Genomic DNA, 27,047 nt, shown 5'->3' on the forward strand with positions numbered 1-27,047 from the left:
GGTAAAATATTTGGAATATATTTTAGAGCAAATGTTTTATATTATATGAGTAAATCTGATTAGTAAAAGAGGGTCATTCAGAGTTATGAAAAAAAATGGAATAAGAACTATGAATAACAAACATAAACATTCAACAAAACAAGATTACAAAAACAAGTCTATATGCAAGTAGCTGTGAGAGCACATATATTACCATATGCATATATACATAAACATACATCTACACATGTGAAAAACAGCATAGATATACAAACTGTGAGCAAAAATTGGAAGAAAAAATATGTCCATGTAAAAGTACTTATATAATAGCGTACACAGAGACTTGTACTTTCTTTTAGGGTTTTGCTCTGTGTGTGTGTGTATTTACAGAGCTATAATCATACTCTATACCCTGTTCTTTAAAATTAACTCCAGAATGGAAGCACTTTCCCATGTTATGATAGCATCCTCTGTCAACATCCTTTTGTTGGCTGTCGGATAGTCTACCCAAGGCAGGGCCCCCTGAGCGAGTCTGCTACCATCCCCCTGGGGATTCAGGCAACATTCCCTGGCCTTGACAACAACAGACTCACCAGTTCACAATACACGCCTGGTACCTGCCAGGGTGGTGCCACCTTGGAGGAACGCCAGGTGGTCATTTTGATTAAACAACCCAAGTTACCATGTCGACAGTAAATGAAAAGCCACGTCCAGTTTGTTGAGTACCAGGGAGAGTGAGGTTTGGAAAACTGAGCTGCTGCCTCCCTCTGAAGTCACCACTGGCAACAAGAACCCCATAGAGCCTGCCTTCTATCACCTAGGAGAGTGGGCAGCCAAGAGCTACATCTTGTCCTTAAATGGCCCTTCCGCTGAGTACAGGGATGGGAAGTGCAACTGGACACAGGCCCTCGCCTTGCGGTCAGGGGCTGACTCATAAACAGAATGACATTCAAGAATGACAGATGTACAGAAAGGTCTGATATGAGCCTCAGGGAATGTGGAGGAGATAGCCAGGGTAGGATGTCAAGGGAGCCGGACCAGGAGCCCGGTCATTTTAACAGACCCAGATGTCAGCTGAAAGAGGTTTCAGGCAGAGGTGAGAAAAGCAATGCCTATTGCAGGAGCAGGGAAAGGTGCAGTCATGTGGGGGTCATGAGCTCCCATCCTCAGTGAGGATTTTGACTTGCAGAATTGTGTTGAGTTTTGTGCTCAGTCAGTTGTGTCCAACTCCTTGTGACCCTTTGGACTGTAGCCCGCCAGGCTCCTCTGTCCATGGGATTTTTTCAGGCAAGAATACTGGAGTGGGTTGCCATTTCCTCCTCCAGAGGATTTTCCTGACCCAGGGATCAAACCTGAGTCTCCTGCACTGCGGGCAAAGTTTTTACTGCTGAACCATCGGGGGAAGCCCAGGAGTTTTAAGGACAGTCAATTACTGATGTTTCTTTGGGGGAGGAGCGGTTACCTAGCTGTGTTGCTCTCTTTATTTTTCTTCTTCAAAAAACATCCTCGTGTACACAAGTAATACATACATGTAGTTTTATAAGTTTCAAATGTTTTAAAATGTATACAATGTAGGGACTGCCCTGGTGGTCTAGTGGTTAAGAATCCGCCTGCCAACACAGGGGAAACAGGTTCGATCCTTGGTCGAGGAAGATGCCACATGCCGTGGGGCAACTATGGCAACTCAGTACCATAACTACTGAGCCTGTGCTCGAGAGCCCAGGAGCCGCCACTACTGAAGCCCTCGTGTCTTAGAGCCCGGCTGTGCAACAAGAGAAGCCACCGCAAGAAGCCCACGCACCACAACTAGAGAGTAGCTCCTGCTGATCGCAACTAGAGAAAGCCTGTGTGCAGCAATGAGGACCCAGTGCAGCTAAAAATAAATAAAATAAAACTTTTAAGTAGCATCTGTTTAAAAGATATATATACTATATATATATATATATGCAATGTATTATAATAATCGCAGTCCCCCTTAAGATCACTCTCTCCTCCAAAGAGAATCAACACTGATTCTCTGTTGGATACAAATTCCCTCTTCTCATTAGTAATTTTTAAATTTGTTTATAAGTGTTTGCTAAGAAAATACTAATATATGTGTAGCTATGCTTCCTGATACAATAAGAATCATATTATATATTTCAGCTTGCTTTTTTACTTCTCAGCACATAAAAATAAAAATAGCTAACACTTTGTTCTTATTATGGACCATCACTATCCCAAGAGCTTTTCAAGGATTTTGGTTTCACCCCACAAAAAATATATATCTTGTGTATATCTTGGCACTGTTTCAAGTCAATTCACATAGAAACATCTTTGTTTTAATGTAAATAAAGCATTCTGCTAGGACCATGGTCTATAATTAAACAGGCCCCTCCTCAATGGAATATTTTAGCGGTTTCCATTCTTTATTACAAACAATATTGCAAAACACATCTTTGAATATGTAAACCTCAACACTTGCACAAATGTTTCATTGCTTGTTCTCAATTGAGGGTGGTATCCTCTCATGTGGCCTTAGCAAATGTACAGTGGGGAACATTCTGGGTTGTCATAATAAATAAGGAGGAATATAACATAACGAATAAGTGGGAATCTGACATTTAGTGAGCTGGGATGAGACATGCCGAAAGTCTACAATATAAGGGACAGTCCCACCAAATAAACAATGGTCCCCACCTGAAACTAATAGCCTATGTTTACTATAACTCTGACATATAGATACTTTTTACTTTAATAATGATTGTCAAATGGCCCACAGAGGTTTCTGTTTTATGTAAATACCATCTATCTGTCCTCTGATGAGACAGCACCCACAGGAGAGTGAGTTTAGCACTCATCCATCTCTTCACTGATTCCAAATAAAGCACCTACTATGTGCACGGCACTAGGGATGAGTGATGAGCAGGCTACAGAATCCGGCCCTCATGAAGCTCCCGTCCTAAGCCAGATCTATAGACAAATAGATCTGGCTCTGCTGGATCACTCACCTGTGTTTCCTTTAAAGGATTCACCAGACTGCGTTCTGAGGTCACACTGTCTGACACCCTCCAGCTCTTGGGCCCACAGGCAGCTGCTGTGGGTAGAGCCCTTCTGAGGGGTCTGCCCCACTAGGAGGCCACCAGGGTCCTGCTTCTCTGGAAGCAGCCCCCTGTTCTGCAATCCCCACCCCCACCCCATGCCCTGGGCCAGAGGTGACTGGACCAGAGACAGTGGAAGCCTGACTCAGGCAGGACCGAACAGGTTTTCTCTTCCCGCAGTTGAAATGGAAGAGGGTCAAATCCATCTTTGCATGTGGCTCTGTCTGTAATGAAGGGACCCTTGGGGATCCATTTTCCCACCATGTAGACTGAAGGGCAGAGAAGAATAAAGAATAGACAAGGAGATGGAGGAAGGAGCCAGAGACCAGATATCGCTTCTGCCCCTGGGTCTCAAGAAACACTTCTTGACTGTTAGAACAGATTTCCTCTTTTTCCCCCTTGAGCTAGCATGAGCTGGTTTCTGCTTCACAAGCTCTGACCCCTCTAGGCCCCTCTAGCACCTGGATTCCCTTGCACATGGTACAGGAGCTACGGAATCAGGGTTTCTGTGCGCCTCCCTGACTCAAGTGGACAGATCGGGGACCAGGCTGCTCTCCCGTCTTCCCACGCAGCCCTCTGAGGGTGGAGTGTGTGTTTCAGAAGCTGCCTTAGGACAGGAAGGCAGGGCAAGCCACAACCTGACCCTGCAGGGGCCCCCCAACCTCAGAGGGGACCCACAGGCCTATTTCTGGAGCTGCTTGCCCCTGAGAGACTTAAGCTAGAACTCTGGCCTGAAAGGAAAAAGTATCCAACTGTCTGAGAACTAAAATTATTAATTTTCTAAAAACAGACTAATTCTGCAATTAGAGAAGAACGACTCCAATTTCAAATCCCAAAGTGGTAATAGGCATTCTGCTCACAGTACAAACTGATACTTATTGTTTGTGACGATTAAAAAAGGATAACAGTATTGCATTTTTAACTTTCCACCACCAGTTACTATACAAAAGTCCAATAATGTTTGTGTTTCTCCTTCATCTCTGTAACCAGCTTTGCCAGGGTACGAACACAAATTCCTAATAAAATAAGCACCCTATTCCTCAATCCAGAAGAAGGATGTCCAACCCTAAGCAGAGGCTCTTTTGACCACAACCAACCTAAAACACTACATTTGACACCTTATCTCTGGACCCACATACGCACACACATAGGGAGGAAATAAAAATACTTAACAATCCTTATGTCATGAGAACCTGGTTATCAACAACCAATTTGGTCACTGCATATGTATGTGTAAAAGCATGTATACACGTCCCTAAAATATTATCACGACTGTCAGAGCTGACATTTTTTTCCCTCCTTCTTCCCTCTCCAATATTTTCTACTCTGTTCTATTCTGGGTCTTAAAAAAAACTGGCCAAGGTTCCCACAACCCACACTAGTGGGCCCAGTGCTGCTGCTACTGCTAAGTCACTTCAGTCGTGTCCAACTCTGTGCGACCCCATAGACAGAAGCCCACCAGGCTCCCCTGTCCCCGGGATTCTCCAGGCAAGAACATTGGAGTGGGTTGCCATTTCCTTCTCCCCAGTGCAGATATTGGTAAAACACTGCTGGAAAGGAATGAAACTCGTATCGAAACAATGATTCAATGATTGAAACAAACAAAACAAAAAAACAACTTGTATTGAAATCTTCCCACTTAACAGACACTGCCTCAGATCTAGAATTTACAGCACTGGCAAGAGCCTGGAAACGATCTCAGCCAGCGACCCAATTCCCCATTCCTTATGGCAGGTGAGCCGGGGCTGAGCTGGGGTGGAGAGGGTGGCACCAGGGACCACTCACCTTGAAATGGAAGGAGCCGGCTGGGGACCCGCTAGAGCCATAGTGTTCGCTCTTTGCTAGGTTGCTGTGGCAGTTATTAACCTTGAAGTTGACATTCTGGTGTGCCCCGGGGTCATCGGTGATGGAGCAGATGAAGTAACCCTCCTCCTCATCGTCGCTGTCTGTGTCTGAATCACCAGCCCGGGAGGCTGGGCCGCCATCCACGCCTTCCAGGCGGAAGATGAGGTCTTCCTCGGCCATGGTCCCGGGGCGCCCGTCTTACCCGAGGGCCGGGCGGTGCAGCCAGAGTTACTGGGCAGATGCAGAGGCGAGGGTCCTGCGAGGGAGGCAAGAGAAAGGGGTGTGCTGGGGCCCAGGGGCTGAGAGGTCGCTGGGCACCTCACCCCAAATACCGCTGGCACAAAAGGAGCCGTCACCCTCAGACAGAAAACGACAGCTAGCAGGGGAGACACTTGGCAGGCAGTAGCTAGGAACATTTTAAAGGTATACACCCCTCCACCCAGTAATTCCACTTTGAAGCGCTCAGAGCTTGAAACAGAAAATAAATGCTTCTTAAGTCACAAAGCTGATCTTTTCAGAACATAAATTACATCAAATCACTTTTCTGCCTGACACCCTGCAGCAGCTTCTCTTCACATTCTTAACAAAATCCAAATGCCTTTTAAGGCTACAAGGCCTGGGTTAGGCTGGCCCCTGTCCACTTCCCCTCCAGTCTTGGCGGCTCTCCCAGCCCACGGGCTTTTTCTTTGTGTTCTGTGAATACTGGGCACCCATTCCCACCTCAGGGCCTGGGTACTTGCAGTCCCCTGTGGCTGGAAAACCTTCCCAATCTCCCCACAGTGGGTCTTTCTCATCATTTGGATCCCAGTTCAAAAGTCACCTTTCCAGAGACATCTTTTCTGATTCAATTCAAAGAACCCCTCTCAAACGCACATCCAGTCACTCCCTAGAACGTCACCTCATTCTGTTTTCTTCACAGAGATTTCCCCAAGCTGAAATCCTCTCACTTACTTCTTTATCATCTGTAGCCCTGGTACCTTAAATAGTGCCTGGCACAGAGCAGGCCCTCAGCACACGTCCCCGGAATGGACGAGTGGTCTGAGAAAGTGTTCTCTATAGCATAATCAGTAACAGCATAAAGAGGGGAGAGCCCACAATGACCATCAATGGAGGCCTGTTACATAAATTAGTTTTTCTACACCATGGAATACTATGTGACTGTTTCCAAGAAAAAGGAATACAGATATACAAAGACATCCAAAGACTGTCAAGGAAGAGTTCAGCAACACTGTAGGATACAAAAATCAACAGTATTTCAATGCACTAGCAATGAAAACTCAAAAATGAAATTAAGAAAACAATTTCACCTATAATAGCATCAAAAAGAATAAAACACTTGGCTAGGGAATTCCCTGGCAGTCCAGTGGTTAGGGCTCCACGCTTCCATGGCAGGGGGTACGGTTTGTTTTGATCCCTGGTCAAGGAACTAAGATCCCAGAAGGCACTCAGCCAAAAAATTAAACCAAAAAACCTGACCGACAAAGAAGTACAGGACTTGAAGAGTGAAAAACAAAACACGTCAGAAGAAATGAAAGACTGAAGTAAGTGTAAAGATATCCTGTGTTCATAGATCAGAAAATTTAACATAGCTAAGTTGGAAATACTCCCCAAATTGGTCTACAAATTCAACCCGATCACTATCAAAACTCCGGTGCCTTTATTGAATAATTTAACAGACTGGTCTTAAAGTTCATATGGAAATTCATGGGGCCCAGAATAACCAAAAGAATCTTGTAAAAGTTGCAAGAATCACACTTTCTGAATTCAAAGCTAAAGCAATTAAGACAGTTAGTAGTGGCAAGAGGACAGACAAAGAGATCAACGGAACAGAATTTAGAGTCTGGAAATGAACATTTACAGCCAACTGATTTTTGAAAGGGGTGCTAAGGCAATTCAATGGGGAAAGAATTATCTATTCATTAGGACTTTTTTCATTTTTGCTGCACCATGTGGCATGTGGGATCTTAGTTTCCCAATCAGCAATGGAACCCACATCCCCTACGCTGTAAGCAGAGAGTCTTGACGACTGGACCATCAGGGAAGTCCCAAGGATAATCTTTTCAACAAATGGTGACAGACCAAGTGAATATACACATGCAAAAGGATGAAGTTGAACTCCTTCCTTATATTATACAGATTAACTCAAAATGGATCAAAGGCTTAAATACAAGAGCTAAAATTCTGGGAAGAAAACACAGGAGAAAATCTTTGCAAAGCTGAGTTAGGCAAAGCCTTAGGATCCTAAAATTACAAGCAACAAAAGAATAGATACATAGGACATCATCAAAATTAAAAAACCTTTGTGCTACAAAGGACAGCACCAAGAGAACAGAGGGACAGCTCACATATTGGAAAAAAAAATTTTGGAAATCATATGTCTGATATGGGACTATGACTCATACTATTGTTGTTGAGTCGCTAAGCCCTGTCCAACTCCTTTGCGACTCCACAGACTGTAGCCTGCCAGGCTCCTCTGTCCATGGAATTTTCCAGACAAGAATACTGGAGAAGGTTGCCATTTCCTTCTCTAGGGGATCTTCCCGACTCAGGGATCAAACCCTGTGTCTCCTGCAATGCAGAGGGATTCTTTACCACTGAGCCATCTGGGAAGCACCAGGAGTCATACTACTTAACGATAAAAAGAAAAATAACCCAAATAAAAATGGGCAAAGGATTTGAACACATATTTCTCTAAAGAAAATACACATGGCCAATAAACACATGAAAAGATGCTCAACATTAGCCATTGTCAGTGATGCCATCCAGCCATCTCATTCTGTCGTCCCCTTCTCCTCCCGCCCCCAATCCCTCCCAGCATCAGAGTCTTTTCCAGGGAGTCAGCTCTCCGCATGAGGTGGCCAAAGTATTGGAGCTTCAGCTTTAGCATCAGTCCTTCCAATGAGGAATACAAATAAAAGTCACACGCAGTAGGATAGTCCAGTGGTTAGGCCTCCACACTTCCACTGGAGGGGGCAAGGGTTCAATTGTTGGTCAAGGAACTGAGATCTCACAAACTGTAGGGTGCAGCCAAAAAAAATTTTTTTAATGGAAATTGACAAGTTTTGGAGAGGATGTGGAGAAATTGGAAACCGTCATACACTGTTAATGGGAATGTAAAATGTTGCAGTCACTTTAGAAAACAGTCTGGCAATCTCTCAAAAAGTTAAAGCACAGAATTACCACTTGCTCCAGCAATTATGTCTGTGTGCTAAGTTGCTCATGCTCGTGTACGACTCTTTGCAACCTTACGGACTATAGCCAGCCAGGTTCCTCTGTCCATGGGATTTTCCAGGCAAGAATACTGGAGTGGGTTGCCATCCCCTCCTCCAGGGGATCTTCCTGACCCAAGGATGTAACTCGTGTCTCCTACATCCGGCAGGAAGGTTCTTTACCATTAGGGCCACCTAGGAAGCCCTCCAGCAACTATACTCCAAGGTATAATATACACAAGAGAAATGAAAACAACATTTTTTGGTCCACAACAAAAACTTGTGACATATATTTCACAGCAGTATTATACATAATAGCCCAAAGGGGAAACAACCCAAATATCGATTAACTAATGAACAACAAATAAAATGTGGTCTATCTATACAACAGAACACTATTCAGCCAGGAAAAGGAACGAAGCACTGATAATACTAAGCGAAAGAAGACAGTTCAAATGATTCCATTTACAGACAAATTCCAGAAAAGGCAAATCTATAAGGAAGCATATGAGTGGCTGCCCAGGGATGGGGGAGGGGAGACTTGGGAGGAAATGGGGAACAATCTCCAAAGGGTTTCTTCTGAATTGATGAAAGTGTTCTAAAATTGATTGTGTTGGTTGCATCACTCTAAATAGACTAAAAACCACTGAACCATACACTGTAAATAGGGGGGCTGGAAGGTTTGTGAATTATATTTCAATAAAATGAAAAGTTAAAAAAAGAAAAAAAAAAACAAGACAGACAAGAAAAACCGGTAAATTAAAAAAGCAAGTTGCAGAAGAGCAGTTACATTATGGTGACCCTATCTGTGCTAAAAGAAGAGGTACATTTGTAGCTGTGTTAAAACTTCCCTGAAGGGCCCATAAGAGCATTACCAGCACTGGGACGGGCAGTGGGACCGGGAGCTGGGGGTGGAGGAAAGTTTTTAACATTTTGTACACTTCTATACTGTTTTAGCTTTTTATAAAGCTGGGTTGCTTTCAATATAAAATAATAAATAAGTAAAAGAATGTTATAGAAAAATGTTTTAGATCAAGTCAGTAATTCCAATTCTTCTTAACAGCTCTTTGCATTAACAGGCAGGCTTACTGACCTGAGGCTTCAGCACTTTTTCTTTTTTTTTTTTTAAAGATGCTTACTTAAATTTATTTTTATTCATTTATTTTTTGGCTGCACCGCACTGCACTTGTGATCTCAGTTCCCTGAGGAGGGATCAGACCTGTGCCCCCTGCCACGGAAGCACAGATTTTTAACCACTGGATTGCCAGGGAAGTTCCCTTCAGCACTTTCTTGACAGTCATCACAGAAAGAAATAAATTTATATTCTAACCCAGTGCATACCTACAAAATGTAAGTTAAAATGTCAGGAAACTGTACTTAGCCTTACTCTGTACAATGCACTCTGCTATTTTCTATGCTTCTTGTTTTGCTTTTTTCTTTCTTTTTTACTCTTTATCCTTAACGCACCACCCACACTGATTTCTCAACTCAGTTTGAAAAATGCTGCTCTGAGTGTCAACTGCCGAGTCCGCCAGAGCCACCTGATCCTGCTTGTTACCAAAATCGTCCCCAGGATCTGTGCCCGCTTCTCTCCACCCTCCGCCGCTCCCAGCCCCAAGGGCTACTACTCTGCCCTGGTCAGCCCTTGGCCACGGTCCCTGCTGACCAAGACAGATGGCTGCCTGGGGCTGCACCCAGCCAGGTCACTGGCCTCTGGGGCCACACCCATGCCAGGGGAGGGCCCGGAACCACAGCTTCAGCTTCAGACCGCCGGGCAGTGTAGTCCAGCAGTTAAGAGCCCAGGCTCAGAAGCCAGGCTGCCAAGGGTGCAAATTCCAGCTGTGCTGCTGGCGACCTGGACTATGTAAGCTCATCTCACTAACTCCCCCATCCCTTCCATGAGGGCAGCTGAGTGGGAAAATGGCCGGACTGAGGTTCCACAGTAGTTCACAGGGGAATTCGGACCAGAACCCCAGCCCTCGGCCACGTCCCACCGCCAATCTGACCTTTCCCTCAGTCCTGGGAAACAAAATGAGCTGCAGACAAGCAGCTGTGACCCTGGCTGGCACAGTGCCTTGTACTTGATTCTGTAATGGATTCCAGAACTGAGCGAGGGGGATCTGTTTTAAGGCTGTTTGGTGATCATAAATTTGCTCTTAAGGCAGCTGTGGCAACGCCTGCTAACTGCCCCCCAACAGCTCTTCTTCTCTCCTTCTTAATAACAGAACCGTGGCTTTTCAGCCAAGCATGTGACCACTCAAAACAAAGTCTACATTTCCCAGATTCCTTTGCAATGAGGGGTGACCATGTCACCAAGTTCTGGCCAAGGGGATATGAGCAGAAGGGCTGTATGTAACTTTAGGGAAGGGTTTTTAAATTTTATTTTATTCAACTACAGTTGATTTACAATCTTGTGTTAATCTCTGCAGTACAGCAAAGTGACTCAGTTGTAGATACAAATTCTTTTTCATATTCTTGTCACAGGATATTGAATATAGTTCCCGCGCTACACAGTAAGACTTGCCTGGTGGTCCAGGGGGGTTAAGACTCTGCATTCCCAATGCAGAGGGCCTAGATCAGGGAACCAGATCCCATACCACAACTAAGACCCAGCACAGCCAGTAAAAAAATAAATATTCTTTTTTTAAAAATTAAGAGAAACTATCACAACATTGTTAATCAGCTATATCCCAACACAAAATAACAAGTTAAAAATAAACAAATTCAAATTTTAAGAGAGTAAGTGTACCTTTCTGCTCTCTCTCCTTCCTGCTGGCTGCAATGCAGGTATGATGGCTGGAGCTCAAGCAGCTAAATTTATCCATGAGAAGGAAGCCATGTGCTGAGGATGGCAGAGTCATGAAACAGAGAGCCTGGAACAGCATAATCTTACATCATGGGGCAGCATAATTATTCTGGACTCACAATCTTCAGAGTTTGCTATCTAAACTTATGGAACATATTATAGTTTTCTTTTTTTCCTACAAGTTGCTAATTCTACCTGGTCCAGGCGCCCCTTCTCTTCCCTGTCATAAAAAGTCATATCATATCTCTTATGACAAACTGATGCCTGGGGAGGTCAGCCTGGGAAAACTGTGGTCTCAGTCCAGAGTCCTAATGTGGTAGCTGCTTCTACATCTGCCCATAAAGACTGAGCCCCCTCAGCTGTTGGATTCCCGTAAACAAGCACGGAGCCCTCGCTGGCCCATAACTCAGCCCCATGATGCCTGTTTCAACACCTACCCTCCTAGGAATCTCCATCAAACCTGAGCTTTGTTTGGCCCACAAAGGGCTTCTGTGTGAGCAGAGAGACTCAGTCCAGGAGCAGAGCCTCGGTTCCCAAGATGTCAGGATTCTCAAGAAGCTTTCCTCTGCCCTGACTCAGACATCCTCTTCTTTCCTTCCTGGTCCGTGACACATCCTGGGGAAATGCTTCTATGGAGAGGCAGCTGAGCAGAGCTCTGAGTCAGGCCTGAGTTCAAGTCCCAACTCTGCCACTTGTTAGCTGTGTGACCTCACCTCTTGGCCTCAGATTTCTCAGTATAACCTGGGATGCAGAGTTGCACTCATCCCTCTAACCTGACAGTGCAAGCACAGGGCAAGCATTAAGACTATAATTATCATCATCATTTTTATTACCATCCCTAAACGGGGCTGAGTCCTGGGTCCCAGCCAGACTGGTGACCTGGATGCCTGGTTAGCAGCCAAGCCAAGTTTCTTCAGGGGTCCTCAGGGAGCAGGCTATCTTAGGCTCTGACCGCCGAACCACTGCTCACTGTGTCCTGCCATAAAGGGCTTCTCTGGCAGCCACAGGGGAGGAAATGATGACAAAAATGCCTAGGTCAAGTCCTGTGGGCCAGGCCACAGTGACACCGGCCCTCCCTGGGGATCCCCTCAGCCCCTGGAGCTGACGTCCTGCTATAGAAATGAGCTGGAATCTCCCACCTACCACTCCTGGCAGCCAGCACCTCAGAGCCAACATGGGCCATGCTGAGCTGCCAGGATACGCACTAGTCTATGCCCAGCACAGCAGAACTCACCAGTCCTTAACTGAACTACAGTGGACCGGGTGACTTGTGGGTCACCTCATGTCATACACCTATTTCTGCCTGGGGATCTGCTTGTCCCCAACTTTCAGGTCATGTGGTTGGGGTTGGGGATTCAGCCCCAGGTAACGGGGTGTGTCACATGACCCTGCTAAGCCCATCACGGCGTTCAGGTACTGTTCAAAGTGACTGACTCAGGGATGGGCATGTGACTCAAGTCAAACCACTAGGGCCCAATCCCAGGTAAGCCTGGGGCTTTCGCTTGAGCAACTAGAAGAGAAGATCAATCATTGCCTTCAGCATGTTAATCTGAGACAAGGGCTGAGGTCATCAGAGAACATCTGGTTGACATTTGGTGAAGCTGACATTTGGTGAAGAGAGGAACAAGAGATGAAGAGAAAAATGAACAGTGATGAACATTTGAGATCCTGAATCCAAAAACATGCTTGAAGCCACACTGCCTACCTGGACTTCTGAATTATATGACACAATAAACCCTTGCCCTTTGGGGCATGTGGGGGCCAATCTGGCTGACTACACATAAGTTTTGTGTCATCTGCAATATGAAAAGTCCAAAACCCAACCAGGACTTAGGGTCTCTGTATGTTATTTACACATAATTTTAAAAAAATCTTTCATTAAAGCACTGGAGAAGGAAATGGCAATCCACTCCAGTATTCTTGCCTGGAAAATTTCATGGAAAGAGGAACCTGAAGGGCTATAGTCCACGAGGTCACAAAGAGTTGGACATAACCGAGGACACACATGCCTTAAAGCACAGGGTTAAAAACAACACCCCTTTCCTATGAGGGCCACTATGCATGAGCACACAGGTTAGGTACGCCCAACTCTAGTGAACAACCTGTGCAGCAGTACATGGGCAGCTCTGCTTCCCACCTCCAGGGGCAGCCACTTCCAATTTTCTAGACGTGACTCTTGGTAGATGACACCATATCTCTAAGGAATATGCTTTCTCTGTTATTTCTTTTCTTAATTTTAATTATTTAGTTTTGGCTTCACTGGGTCTTTGCTGCTGTGCACAGGCTTTCTCCAGTTGCAGCGTGTGGGTTTCTTATGTGGTGGCTTCTCTGGGTGCGGAGCACAGGTTCTATGGCACATGGACTTCAGAGGCTGTGGTGCACAGGATTAGTTACCCTGTGGCATGTGGGATCTTCCCCGACCAGGGACTGAACCTGTGTGCCTTGCCTGAGCAGGCAGATTCTCAACCACTGGATCACTAGGGAAGTCCTCTCTGTTATTTGTTATCTATTGATTTTCTGATATGATAAATGAAACTGTAGTTCCACTTCCCCTCATTACTTCCCTCCCCCATGGTCGGTCTTCTGCTGCATCCTTTAGATACCATGCCAAGAACTCTCTTTTTTAAAATTATTATGAGTATAGTTGATTTACAATATTGTGTTAGTTTCAGGTACATAGCAAAGTGATTCAGTTGTACATATATATTCTTTTTCAGATTCCTTTCCATTATAGGTTATCACAAGATATTGAATGTAGTTTCCTGTGCTATACACTAAATCCCTGTTGTTTACCTAGTTTATATATAGTAGTGTGTATCTGTTAATCCTAAATCCCTAATTTATCCCTTCCTTCCCTTTCCTCTTTGGTAAGTGTGTTTTCTATGTGAGCCTATTTCTGTTTTGTAAATAAGTTCATTTGTATCTTTATTTTAGATTCTATATAAGTGATTTCATAGCATATTTGTCGTGCTCTATCTGACTTACTTCACCTAGTATGATGATCTCTTGTTCTATCCAGGAACTGTCTTATCCCACCAACCAGAAGGAATGATGGGTTTCTCATGAGTTCATCTAACCCGAGACAGATGTGGTTTTTATGCTGCAAATGGCTGATAAGAAAGCAGAAGAGGCCTTTGCTCCCATTGGCCACAAAAATGCACAGTGTTTACTGAACTGAGACAGACAAGTAACACATGTGGACAGCTTACTGTGTCCAAGGCACCATGCTAAGCTCTCAATGTGGACTCTCCCTTCTGGCAATGACAGGTGACACTGGGCAGAGAAATGACTGCCCACCTCTGACAGGGCCACTCCAGGGAGGGAAACTGAGCAGACCCAGGCTGCCCTGGACTGCTCCTGGCCTGTTCCAAGGATGCCCTGGACTCTAGCTTGGTTTCCTTCAAACAAGAAACAGAAACTTATCTTGGTGCATTCCCGTGTTCACTGCAGCGTTATTCACAGTAGCCAAGGTTTAGACACAACCTAAGTGTCTGACACATGAATGGATAAAGAAAATGTGGTATATCTATTTGTTGTTGTTGTTTAGTTGCTAAGTCGTATCTGGCTCTTTGTAACCCCACAGACTGCATCATGTCAGGCCTCCCTGTCCCTCACTAGCTCCTGGAATTTGCCTAAGTTCAAGTTCATGTATTATGTACACAATGGGATATTACTCAGTCTTAAAAAAGAAGGAAATCCTGTCATTTGCAATAACATGTATAACCAGGAAGACATTATGTTAAGTGAAATAAGCGAGACACACAAAAATATTGTATGATCTCACTTACACATGGAGTCTGTAAAAGCCGAATACAGAGAAGCAGAGAGTAGAATGGTGGTTGCCAGGGGCTGGGGTGGGGGAAATGGAGAGAGAATGTCAAAGTGTACAAAGTTTCAGTTATAAGATGAATTAAGGCCTGGAGATCTAGTGTATAGCTTGGTGACTATAGTCAATAATACCGAATAGTGTATTTGAAATTTGCTTAAGAGAGTAAATCTCAACTGTTCTCACACACACACACACACACACAAAACCCAAAATAAAACAAATGGTAACTATACGAGATTATGGATGCATTAATTAGGTTGATTGTGGTAACCATTTCACAAATATATGTATATCAATTCATCACATTGTATACCTTAAATATGTACAACTGTTATTTGCTAATTATACCTCATAAAGCTGATGAAAAGGCACATAGGATGCTCAACATCACTAATTGTTGGAGTGTGTGTGTGCTTAGTCACTCGGTCATGTCCAACCCTTTGCAACCCTATGGACTGTAGCCCACCAGGCTCCTCTGTCAATGGGATTCCTCAGGCAAGAATACTGGAGTAGGTTGCCATACCCTCCTCCAGGGAATCTTCTCAACCCAGGGATCTAACTCGTGTCTGCCAGGTCTCCTACACTGCAGGCAGATTCTTTACCCGCTGAGCTACCTGAGAAGCCCAATCACTGGAGAAACGCAAATAAAAACAACAATGAGGGACTTTTCCAGTGGTCCAGTGGATAAGAATCTACCTCCAGTGCAGGGAACATGGGTTTGATCCCCGGTCAGAGAACTAAGATCCCACATGCCAAGGGGCAACACAGCTCACCAGCCACAACTAAGACTCAACACAGACAAATAAATAAATAAATATTTTTTTAAAAACCAACAATGAGATACCACCTCACACCTGTCATGATGGCTATCATCAAAAAGCCTACAAATAAAAATGTTGGCAAGGATGTGGAGAAAAGGTACACTTTTGTGTGGGAATGTAAATTGGTGCAGCCACCGATGTAATACAGTAAAGACTGCATAAATATGGAATATAGTATGCTGCTGCTGCTGCTGCTAAGTCGCTTCAGTCGTGCCCGACTCTGTGCGACCCCATAGACGGCAGCCCACCAGGCTCCCCCACCCCTGGGATTCTCCAGGCAAGAACACTGGAGTGGGTTGCCATTTGCTTCTCCAATGCATGAAAGTGAAAAGTGAAAGTGAAGTCGCTCAGTCGTGTCCTGTCCGACTCTTCCCGACCCCATGGACTACAATGCAGCCCACCAGGCTCCTCCGTCCATTGGATTTTCCAGCCAAGAGTACTGGAGTGGGGTGCCACAGTATAGACTTCCTCAAAAAGCTAAAAATGGCCTTATGGAAGCAACCTGTGTCCATCAACAGGTGAACTGATAAATAAGATGTAGTGTGTGTGTGTGTGTGTGTGTGTGTGTGTGTGTGTGTAGTGTGTGTGTGTGTGTTTTCCATCCAAGGATCAAACCCAGGTCTCCTGCATTGCAGGTGGATTCTTTACCACTGAGCTATCAGGGAAGCCTATATAAATACATAAAAACATACATATATATACATACATATTCACAATGGAAAATTACCCAGCCACAAAAAAGTAATGAAAGTCTGCCATTTGCAGTAATGTGGATGGACCTAGATATTATTATGCTTAGTGAACAAGTCAGAGAATACTGTGTTAGCACTTACTTGTGGAATCCAAAAATATAACAAATGAATGTTTAGAGCAAAACAAAACAGACTCACAGATACAGAAAACATAGTGGGGAGAGGGTAAAACGGAGAGGCACGTTAAAAGACACAGACTGCTATGTATAATCTAGAAAAACAACAAGGATATATGTACAGCACTGGGAATTACAGCCATTATCTTGTAATAACTTTCAATAGAGTATAATCTATAAAAAACATTGAATATGCTGTACACTTGAAACTAATATAATACTGTAAATCGACTATACTTCAATTTTAAAATAGTTGGGGAAAAAAAACAAAGCTCAGTATTGTGCCCAAGACCCTGCATTCTGCGGTCACAGGACCCAGCTTGAATCCTGGCTCCCCAGCTAGGAGCCCAAAGTGCTCATCAAATGCCTTTCCAGTCTGCATTTCATTTATCTGCTGGGGGTGGGGATGGTAACAAACGTGTCGTATCAGAAGTTACTAAGTCAAGCCTCCAGCTAAAAATTCAGGTCAGTGTCTACCGTATCCACAGCATACAGCAGGTGCTCACAAATAAACATTTATTAAAACTATCTCAAGAAATAATACAGTTCATGTCAGAATGTCAGAGTAAAAGGACTGATTTACAGATGTCCCCTGTAGAAGCTGGAAAAGGCAAAGAAACAGATTTTCCCTACAGCCACCAGACAAAACATAGCCCTGCTTTTGAACTTGGCTACCTTGGCTTTTGAATTTCTCACCTCCAGAACCATAAGGAAAGAAATCTGTTGTTTTAAGCCACTAAATCTGTGGCAATTTGTTACAGCAGCAACAGGAAACAGATACAGTCTAGACAGTAGGGCGATTTTGCACTCGCAGGGGACACTTGGCAATGACTGGAGACACCTCTGTCTGTCACAAGATAGCTCCCACGACAAAGAACTGTCCAGCCAAACTGTCAGTAGTCCTGAGGCTGAGAAACCCTGCTCCAGAATGACTCTGGTGGTATTCCAAGGAGACTTTCCCATCCACCTTCCCTCCTCTTCTCTTTCACAAACACATCTCCACGCATACCAGAAATCAGCTTACTCACTGAGAGCAGCAACCCACAGCTGAACCCAGGAAGACAAGTCAACATTCACCCTGCTAAGGCTCATAAAAATATCACTGCAGTTCACTGTGCTTCGTTCATATGAAGCCATTATGATTCAAAGGTTATTGTTTTAAAAACCAAAAATATACCTTTTAGAATACAAAGCACAATATTGTAGGTATAGCTTCAATGAACAAAATGCACAAGAGGGCCTGAATTTTAATTTTTAATTATTTGCACCCTTCTCATGTTCCCAGGACACTCTGTACTCTTGGTGGGTCAGACCAGAGAGACAGCGTGTCTCACTTCTCAGGGCAACTCTGTGTTTACACAGCCTCTTGGTGCCCAGACCATGTGAGTGTCTGGAACAAAAGGGGCCATGTCTTATTCCTTCTAGCTCCTAGCCCAGAGTACAATGCCTGGCACACACGAGGTTCCCTAGAAATGCAGGCTGCATGAACGATCGGTAACTGGAGAAAAGTGGGCCATTTCTGCAGATATAATGGGCATTGTAGGCCTGGAGGAATAGAGGGACTATCAGGTTACAATTACAAGGCATCTAGGGCAAGCCACTCCAGTACTCTTGCCTAGAAAATCCCATGGATGGAGGAGCCTGGTAGGCTGCAGTCCGTGGGGTCGCTAAGGGTCGGACACGACTGAGCGACTTCACTTTCATTTTTCACTTTCACACATTGGAGAAGGAAATGGCAACCCACTCCAGTGTTCTTGCCTGGAGAATCCCAGGGACGGGGGAGCCTGGTGGGCTTCCGTCTATGAGGTCACCCAGAGTTGGACATGACTGAAGTGACTTAGCAGCAGCAGGGGTTACCTAGCCGGGAGACACAGTTGAGTGTGTGGGAAAGCCTGGATCATCGGGAGGCCCTCAAAAAGCAGCCAAGGCCAGGATTGGGCCCAACAAGCTTTGAAGATGAATAGATCTGGGTTCAAGTCCGGACTCTGCCGCTACTAGCTGAGTGCCATCGGGAAAATTACCTCTCTGAAACTCGGCTTCCTCATCTGCATAATTCACTCATCTACCAAAGCGGGGCAGTGTGAGCAAGGTGGAGAAGAGGTGAGAGAGCTGGTCTGTGGCACAGAAGCCAGCTGTCCACTATGTTCTGTGCTGCTGCTGCTGCTGCTAAGTCACTTCAGTCGTGTCCGACTCTGTGTGACCCCATAGATGGAAGCCCACCAGGCTCCCCCGTCCCTGGGATGTTCTGTGCACCCCTGCCCAAATCCTTTTGCATCTAGGTGAAGCCAGGGGGCTACATTTGAGCCAGTGGAATGCGGACAGAAGTAACTTGAGCTGCTATCAGGCCCATCCCATCCCTGAGGCCCATTTTCGGCACTCTGGTTAGCCTCCCCTGCACTGCAATCCTGTCCTGAGACACGTAGCCCAGAACAGAGTCACGGCTTTCCAGCACCACTCACAAAGCTCCTGTCCCATCGCTCCTCTCAGCCCCCTGGAGAACAAGGGTTCCCCGCTCCCTGGGCTCACCCACATGGTGCCATCTGTTTGGCACATGCCCTAGCCTGCTCTCCCTACCCATCCCCTAGCCAATTCTGTTCATCCCTCAGGTCTCAGGTTAGATAGACGTCACCTCCTCCAGGAAGCCTCACTGGAGCCCCAGGAGGCACCATTAGCTTCATCCTACAGATGAGGAAACTGAGGAACAGAGCGGTGAAGTGACTTGCCCCAAATCACACGGCTAGAAGCTGGGGGAGGCGGGTTTGCAGCCAGTGCAGATCTACCCAGGGTTTCATTCAGCCCTGACTTGCTCCGTTCCGTTCCGTCGCTCAGTCGTGTCCGACTCTATGCGACCCCGTGGACTGTAGCCTACCAGGCTTCTCTGTCCATGGGATTCTCCAGGCAAGAATACTGGAGTGGGTTACCGTTTCCTTCTCCAGGGGATCTTCCCGACCCAGGGATCGAACCCGGGTCTCCCGCATTGGAGGCAGACGCTTTAACCTCTGAGCCACCAGGGAAGCCCTGACTTGCTACACCACGTTTAAACTGTGATTCCCGGGACCCCTAGCACGTCCCACTTTGCACTTGTCACATGTGCAAATTCTGGGCCCTCGTGCCAGTCTCGCTTAAACTGTGGTTCCTAGGACCACTAGCAGGTCCCACTTTGCACTTGTCACATGTGCAAATTCTGGGGCCCTGTGACAGTCCTGCTCAAGTAAACTCTGGGGGTAGGCCCAGCAAGCCGTGTTGAAACAATGCCTCCAGCTGGTGTGGATACGCACCGAAATTCAAGAACCACTGGCCCAGAGACGTGTTCTCAGTTGAGCTCCTGCCTTTTGGCCACTCCCTGTGGAATCCTTGCGAGGGCTAGAAAGTGTCCCAGCTGGAGAACTGAACTATTGTCTGCCCTCTGATTTTTCTAGCCATCTGAAATGCTTCTCTGGGTGTTCCACAGCCCTGGGTCTTTGGGGGACAAGAGACTGTCTTCTACTTTATCATCAAGCCTGTTAGTGACTCACTTCTTCTCTGTTTGAAGCCTGATTCTTCTGCCCATCAGCCTTGGTGGCAGGAGTGTAATTCAGCAACACTTGAAGGGCCAAGCCACTTTTACCCTGCGGTGGGCACTATAGCCACTTTCTTCTAGAATATTCTCAGTTCACTGGGGTTACGTCTGCAGCTTCTTGATCAGCAGAACTGATCTCCCCAGCACAAAAATGTTTATTTTTACATTAGTTCAGCAAGCCACTATTACAGTGAATGCGGTCCTGGTCATCAACACTTCCTGTATCAGCTTTAAGAATCAGACCAGAAAGAGTAAATCATAAGAGAATGAGCCTGAACAAATTCAAGTTTCTGCTGGTGACCCTCAGCTTTCTTCCACACTGCTCTTTGTATCCTGGCACCTGGATGTCAACCCTGCCAAAAACTGGACCAGACTTCTTTGGGGATTCTGATCAGTGTGAGAAAAAGGGCCTAAAGACACCCTCCCCAGTGGAACACCAGATCACCCCGAGGGGAAAGCTGCAACCAAGAAGCAAGCCCCTCTCAGACCCACAGACTTCTCACAGGGCTTCCTGGAAACCCAATTTCTTCAGCAGATAGTCACAGACCACCGGAGAGATGGAAAGGACAGCTCCCGTCAATCAGGGAGGGGCCCAGCCTCCTTCCAGCCTGTGGCTCTGCCCTCTGCCAGAACCTCACAGTCCTCTCAACTCTGCTGGTAAAGGGGAGAATGGGGGAGGATTATAGGGTCCAGCCTTGGGGGAGACACACTATTTCTGCTCACATTCCAACAAGCCAAAACTTAGTCATGTGGCCCAACAAATTGTAAGGGAGCCCACGAAAGGCAACCAGGATGATATCCCAGGAAGAAGAGGACATGGTGACCAACAGCCATCTCTGCCACGTAATACATTAGAAATGTTTAAAGATCGTATCAGTGATACATCCTTAGTCAGCCAGAAAGTTCTGTCCTGTCACCCAAAGTGCATGCGCGCACACACATACATGCACACACACAGACACAAAACCCTGCTGCAAATCCAGAATGTACACAAGTGATCATATGTAAACAGAGCATTTCAAGGGATCCTCAGACCCTGACTTCTTCTCTCCCCACCCCCTGCAAAAGATAATTTGGGACAGCAGCCCACATCCCTTCTTGAAGAACAGGAGAGGAGGGGGGATGGCAATCCCAACCATCATGTTACACCTGAAATCCCAGCAGCTTTATTGTATTTGTTGAATAAATGATTGGAGTAAAAAATGAAAGGTGCTGTGGAGGCCAGGGAGAAGGACACCTAAGAAACTCTAAATCCCATTTCCTCCCACAGGCATCCTTTCCATCACCACCTCCAGGAAGCCTTCCCCAATGGCCCCCCACAAGACCTCCCCCCTCCACACCACACACACGGCATTATCAGCTCCCACCTGCTTGCTCTGTATTTCTTCACTTAGTCCACCTTGCTCATTAGTACCTGTTTTTAGATTACTCTGGGCCTCAGTTTCCTCCTCCGTATCATCAGAGGGGTAGACAATTTCCTGGTTGAGCGGCCCCCAGGCAGCAGCTTCCAGGGCCGAGGACCCAGAAGTCAGGCTCCCACAGAACTTCCCCTCCGGCAGACTAGCCACCCTCCTCCCAGCAGCCCATCTGTCTCACTTGGGGCGCAGCTGGGCGGGTTCCCCGCAACCCGACGCCCGCGCAGCGGATCTAGGCCGGGACCCACCCGGGGAGGCCCCAGCCCCGCCACTCCGCATAGCATACCGATGCCCGGCCCCTTGGCGCACTTGTCCACGGGGCCTGCCAACACCCGAAGTTCTCGCAGTCAACAGTGCAGCAAGGGTGCGTAGACACTGCCCCTGAGGTTCCCGGAACTGGGGCCTCTTCTTCGGGGATCCAGGTGGGGGATGCGGTTTCGGGCCCCGCGGGGAAAGGAGAGCAGTCCTCCCCAAGGCGGAGGCCCCCAAGCTGCCTCTCCCACACCATCGAGTGCCAAGTATTTTCCCAATAGGCTCTGCCGTTAATCGGCACGACGCTCCCATTTTACAGAAGCAAACGGTGAAAGCCGAAGAGCTGAACCCTCACATTCTCCTTCCGCCTCGAGCCCCGCTTTGAAGCACCGGACCCTGAGCGCTCCCGGCGCGGGCGGCACCGGGGCGCGCAGGCTTGCAGCGCCGGCTCCCGGCCCCCTCGGTCAACCGCGGCCCCACCTACCTGCCCCGGGCGGACCGGCGCGGCAGCCGCTGCCCACGGCCGCGAGGATCCAGAGGAGCTGGCAGAGGCTCGTGGCCCGGTGATCCAGGGTGCAGGGCGGGCGGGCCCCCCGAAAATGCCGGGGGGCGGCGAGCCGGGCGCGCGGGCCGGCGCTCCGGGGAGGCGGCGGCGGCCGCAGGAACGATCCCGGGGCGCGAGGGGTGCGCGGAGCCGCTGGAATGACCCGGGGTGCTAGGGGAGCGTTCCGAGGGCGACCGTCGGCGGAGCTGGGGCAGCTGCAGCGGCAGCGCGGCTTGCGGGAGGCGGATCCCCACACGGGGCTGCGGCCGCAGGCGGCGGGCCGGGGCGGGGCCGCGGCGCTCACGTGGCCGCCCCCAGTGGCCGCCCCGGCTCCTTCTGCCGCCGCGTGGACCTCCCGGCGCTGCGTCTGCGGCTCGCTAGCCGGCTGAATACGGAGCTTCCGGATCTAACGCCTGGGGCGGGCCTGGCCACCTATTGGCAAAGGGGGCGCCCTCCCAGCGGGTAATTTGAGAGGGGGCAGCTAACCCCTTCCTCTGCTACCGCACCCTCCTATTCTCCATCCTCTGCCTGTCTAGTTCCTGTATTCGAATCCTTTCCAAAATCAGTAATGATCCGCTCTCATTGTACATCTCTTAAAATATTTTTTTTTTTATCAGAAATCGCTTTTTTTCTGACCTCTGCTTTGCAAAAACTTAGGCGTGTATGACTATGGCAATTATTTGTGTAATTATTTGTATAGTACGTTGCTGTATTCCTCTTAGTGCGAGGCCTGACATCTGCGTGCGTGCTAAGTTGCTTCAGTTGTGTCCGATTCTGTGTGACCCTATGGACTGTAGCCCGCCAGGCTCCTCTGTCCATGGGATTCTCCAGGCAAGAATACAGGAGTGGGTTGTCATGCCCTCCACCAGAGGATCCTTCCCGGCCTGGCACCTAGTAAGTGCTTAATAAATACCTGGGAAATGAACAAATAAATGTGGAAAAATATAACGAAGAAAAGGAAATAAAACTAATGATAACCACTGTGAACAAGTTCATATTATATTCTTCCTATTTTCCTAGTGAAATATAGAATTTCATGACTCTTAAATTTAGAAATAAAAGACTTCGCTGGCTGTCCAGTTGTTCAGACTCGGCTTCCACTGCAGGGGGCACAGAAAAGAAGAAACAACAGTGATATTTATCAAGCGTTTTTTCTCATACTATCTTCATGTCAACCTTTGTAGCTCTACTGTACAGATCATAAAACTGAGGCTTATAGAAATACACTTGCCCAGAAGATTTCCAAGGTAGGGGCCCCAGGCAAACACAGAAAAACAAATGCATGCAGGCAGGCCAGAAACAGAGAGACAGGGTTATCTAGGTATGATTGTGGGAGTGTTTACATTTTTCCTGACGAGTGGACTCTTACCTATTTCTCCTATCCACTCAACACTAGGTTGTAAACATGTTTCTGTGGTCAAGGGCTACCTGTCATTTGCAAAGCCTTCTTTGATGAGCCTTTTTGGAGTTGTGATAAGAACTGATATTTACAGGACATTCACTTTGTGTCAGGCACTGGGGTAACTGCTTTATAGACGTTATCTTTTTGAATTCTGGTCATAATCCTCTTATTGTTCCCACTTCATACACAGGGAGACTAAGGCAGGTTAAGTGACTCTCCCAAGTTTACATAGGAAGTTGCAGATTTTGACCCAGGTCTCGGTATATACTGACCAACCCCTAGAATGCCTGTCCGTAAGTCTTGACTCCAGTTTTGTGTGTGTGTGCTCAGTTGCTTGACATGTCCAACTCTTTGCAACCCTATGGACTGTAGCTCACCAGGTTCCTCTTCCCATGGGATTTCCCAGGCAAGAATACTGGAGTGGGTTGCCATTTCCTATTTTAAGGAATCTTCCCAACCCAGGGATCAAACCCCAGTCTCTTGCATCTCCTGCATTAGCATGAGGATTCTTTATCATTACACCACCTGGGAAGGCAACTTCAGTTTTTGTGGCCCCTGAAAATTCAGATTCTGTTGGGAGAGTGAAGTCCTTCAGCTTACCAGCTGCAATGGTCTCTGTAGGGAGTAGGTACAAGTTTATGAGGCTTGGGGAGAGGGTGACATTCAGGCAGCACCTCATAAGGTGGTGAAGGGAATGGGAAAAAAAAGAGAAATGGTCCTGAAACCACTGGTCATTGAATGTTTTACCCTTTGGCCTAAATACTAAAAGTTTCAGAAAAATGCAAGATCTAGAAGATATATATCATTTTTGTTTGAAATATTGGTTCCATTAGTCACCTTCAAAAAACTTTGGCTTTCAGCATAAAACAAAATTATACCTGGAAATTTTAACCATGGGAAAGCTGGACAAGAGCAGAGTTTGAGCTAGTCTGTTCAAGCCCAAATAAAGGCCAGAAAAAAAGACTGCTCTACTTACAGCTCTGGACAAGTTATTTGGCTTCTTTTTTCCTCTCTTTGGTGTATGAGCATCTTTTGTCTTTAAGGAACCAGTACACCCTATTCTCGCCACTCTCCTGGCTCTAAGATTGAACATGTGACTAGACCTGATCAGTCAGTACATTCCATCCCTTTTGCCCCGTTCATTGGTTCTGGAAAGAGCATGTGACCCAAGTCAAGCCAATGAGATACTAATCTGGGTCTTTTATAGCAGCCATTTTAAAAGAGAATCTCTTTGAAGTAATCTAAATGTCCATCAGCAGATGAATATGGTATAGATACACACATATGGGCTTTCCTGGTGGCTCTGATAGTAAAGAATCCGCCTGCAATGCCAGAGACCTGGGTTCAAGCCCTGGGTCTTGTCTGGAAGATCCTCTGAAGAAGGGAATGGCTACCTACTCCAGTGTGCTTGTCTGGAGAATTCCATGGATGGAGGAGCCTGGTGGGCTATAGTCCATGGGGTCACAAAGGGTTGAACATGACTGAGTAACACTCTCACTTTTCATATATATACATATGTAATGGATTATTACTCAGCCATAATAAAGAATGAAATAATGCCATTTGAAGCAACATGGCTGGATCTAGAGATTATCATACTAAGTGAAGTAAGCCAGAGAAAGACAAACATATGATATCATTTATAGGTGGAATCTAAAAAAAAATTGTATAAACGAACTTATTTACAAAACAGAAATAGACACACAAACATAGAAAACATACTTAAGGTCCAGTTCAGTTCAGTTCAGTCGCTCAGTCGTGTCCGACTCTCCGCGACCCCATGAATCACAGCACGCCAGGCCTCCCTGTCCATCACCAACTCCCGGAGTACACTCAAACTCATGTCCACAGAGTCAGTGATGCCATCCAGCCATCTCATTCTCCGTCGTCCCCTTCTTCTCCCGCCCCCAACCTTTCCCAGCATCAGAGTCTTTTCCAGTGAGTCAACTCGTCGCATGAGGTGGCCAAAGTATTGCAGTTTCAGCTTTAGCATCAGTCCCTCCAATGAACATCCAGGATTGATCTCCCTTAGAATGGACTGGTTGAGAGGAAAGGGATAAATTAGGAATTTACAGATATACACTACTATATATAAAATAGAGAAACAATCTGAAAAATAATATATATATATATGTATGTATAACTGAATCACTTTGTGTAACAGTTGTGTTAGTTTCAGGTATACAGCAAAGTGATATATATATATATTCTTTTTCACATTCTTTTCTATTATCAGTTATTATAAGATGTTGAATATAGATCCTTGTGCTATCCTTGTTATTTTTCTACGGGTATTTGTTCTTAAAGCAAATACTTATTAAGCTCCGATTGTGTGCCAAGTATTGTGTTAGGAGTTGGGGGAAAGACTCCTAACTCCTTCCTCCCCTGGGGAGGAAAGGAAAACAAATTTCTCAAGCAGTCATGATTCCCAATACAAACTGCAGGGTGTGCTATGAGAGAGAACTGTTAAGGGGCAATAAGAGATTGTAAACGCAAATGCAGTCAGAAAGGATTCTCTGATGAGATGACATTTGAGCTGTACTCTGAAGGCTTCCCAGGTGGCTCCAGCTGTGGACAATCCACTTTCCAATGCAGAGATGCAGGTTTGATCCCCTGGAGTAGGAAATGGCAACCCACTCCAGTATTCTTGCTTGGAGAATCCCATGGATAGAGGAGCCTGGCAGGCTATAGTCCGTGGGGTCACAAAGAGTCAGCACTGAAGGTACCACTTCCAGGAGCTTCAGGTGCCCAGGAACCAGAGCAAGGAGATGTGAACCAGATCATTCTTGGTTTTCACTTGATCCTTTATCACCCCATTTAACCACCACATAAAGCTGTTCGGACTTTACTGAAGAGTGTGGAATAACAAAGAGAATTAAACATAGGAGGATAAAAATTAAACAGTACCCTCATTTTTTAAAGCATCCGAGAGGAAAACAGTGTTTCTTGGCGCACTCTAGTTCCAAGCCTTACTCCATGTACTGAAGCCTGCCCTTTATTCTCTCATGTGGACAAACATCTCCTCTCCGAGCACTGAAGGACAAAATCCCCACTCGTATTAGAAAAGCCCCTCTCCCTGCCCACAGGACTTTTTCCCTCTCCCTCCAGCAGAGTAATTATGGGACTCACTAACCCATAGGACGCAAAAAATATCGTCAAGAAAGTGAAAAAACAATTCAGAGAATGGGAGAAAATATTCATAAATCATATATCTGATGAGGGATTTATAGCTAGAATATATAAAGAACTAATAACTCAAATAATAAAAATATAACTCAATTTCAAAATGGGTTAAAAATCTGAACAGACAGTTCTACAAAGAAGATGTACAAATGGCTAATAAGCACATGAAAAGATCCTCAACATCATTAGTCATTGGAAAACTGCAACTCAAAACCGAATCCACTAGGATGGCTATAATCAAAAGTCAGATAACAA

At 46.2% G+C, this 27,047-nt stretch overlaps 1 protein-coding gene across 4 annotated transcripts in view; it reads right to left on the reverse strand.

Moving 5' to 3' along the window:
* The window catches only part of EEF2K (eukaryotic elongation factor 2 kinase), a 70,006-nt gene extending 46,947 nt beyond the window's left edge, over positions 1-23,059 (reverse strand). Inside the window, exons 1-2 of one of the 4 annotated variants that reach the window (XM_055409651.2) lie at positions 22,148-23,059; positions 4,845-5,160 (exon numbers count right to left, since the gene is read on the reverse strand). In XM_055409651.2, the coding sequence (XP_055265626.1) occupies positions 4,845-5,084 (240 nt within the window). In that variant the 5' untranslated portion in view covers positions 5,085-5,160; positions 22,148-23,059. Of the gene's footprint in view, positions 1-4,844; positions 5,161-10,862; positions 10,997-22,147 lie in introns of those variants that run through there. The other 3 variants (XM_055409649.2, XM_055409650.2, XM_055409653.2) reach the window with 3 other exon arrangements.
* Between the last annotated feature and the right edge of the window lie 3,988 nt (positions 23,060-27,047).

Source organism: Moschus berezovskii, chromosome 27 (genome assembly GCF_049115385.1).
Source record: "Moschus berezovskii isolate FMDL1 chromosome 27, NW_MosBer_1.0, whole genome shotgun sequence".
Taxonomy (NCBI): Eukaryota; Metazoa; Chordata; class Mammalia; order Artiodactyla; family Moschidae; genus Moschus; species Moschus berezovskii.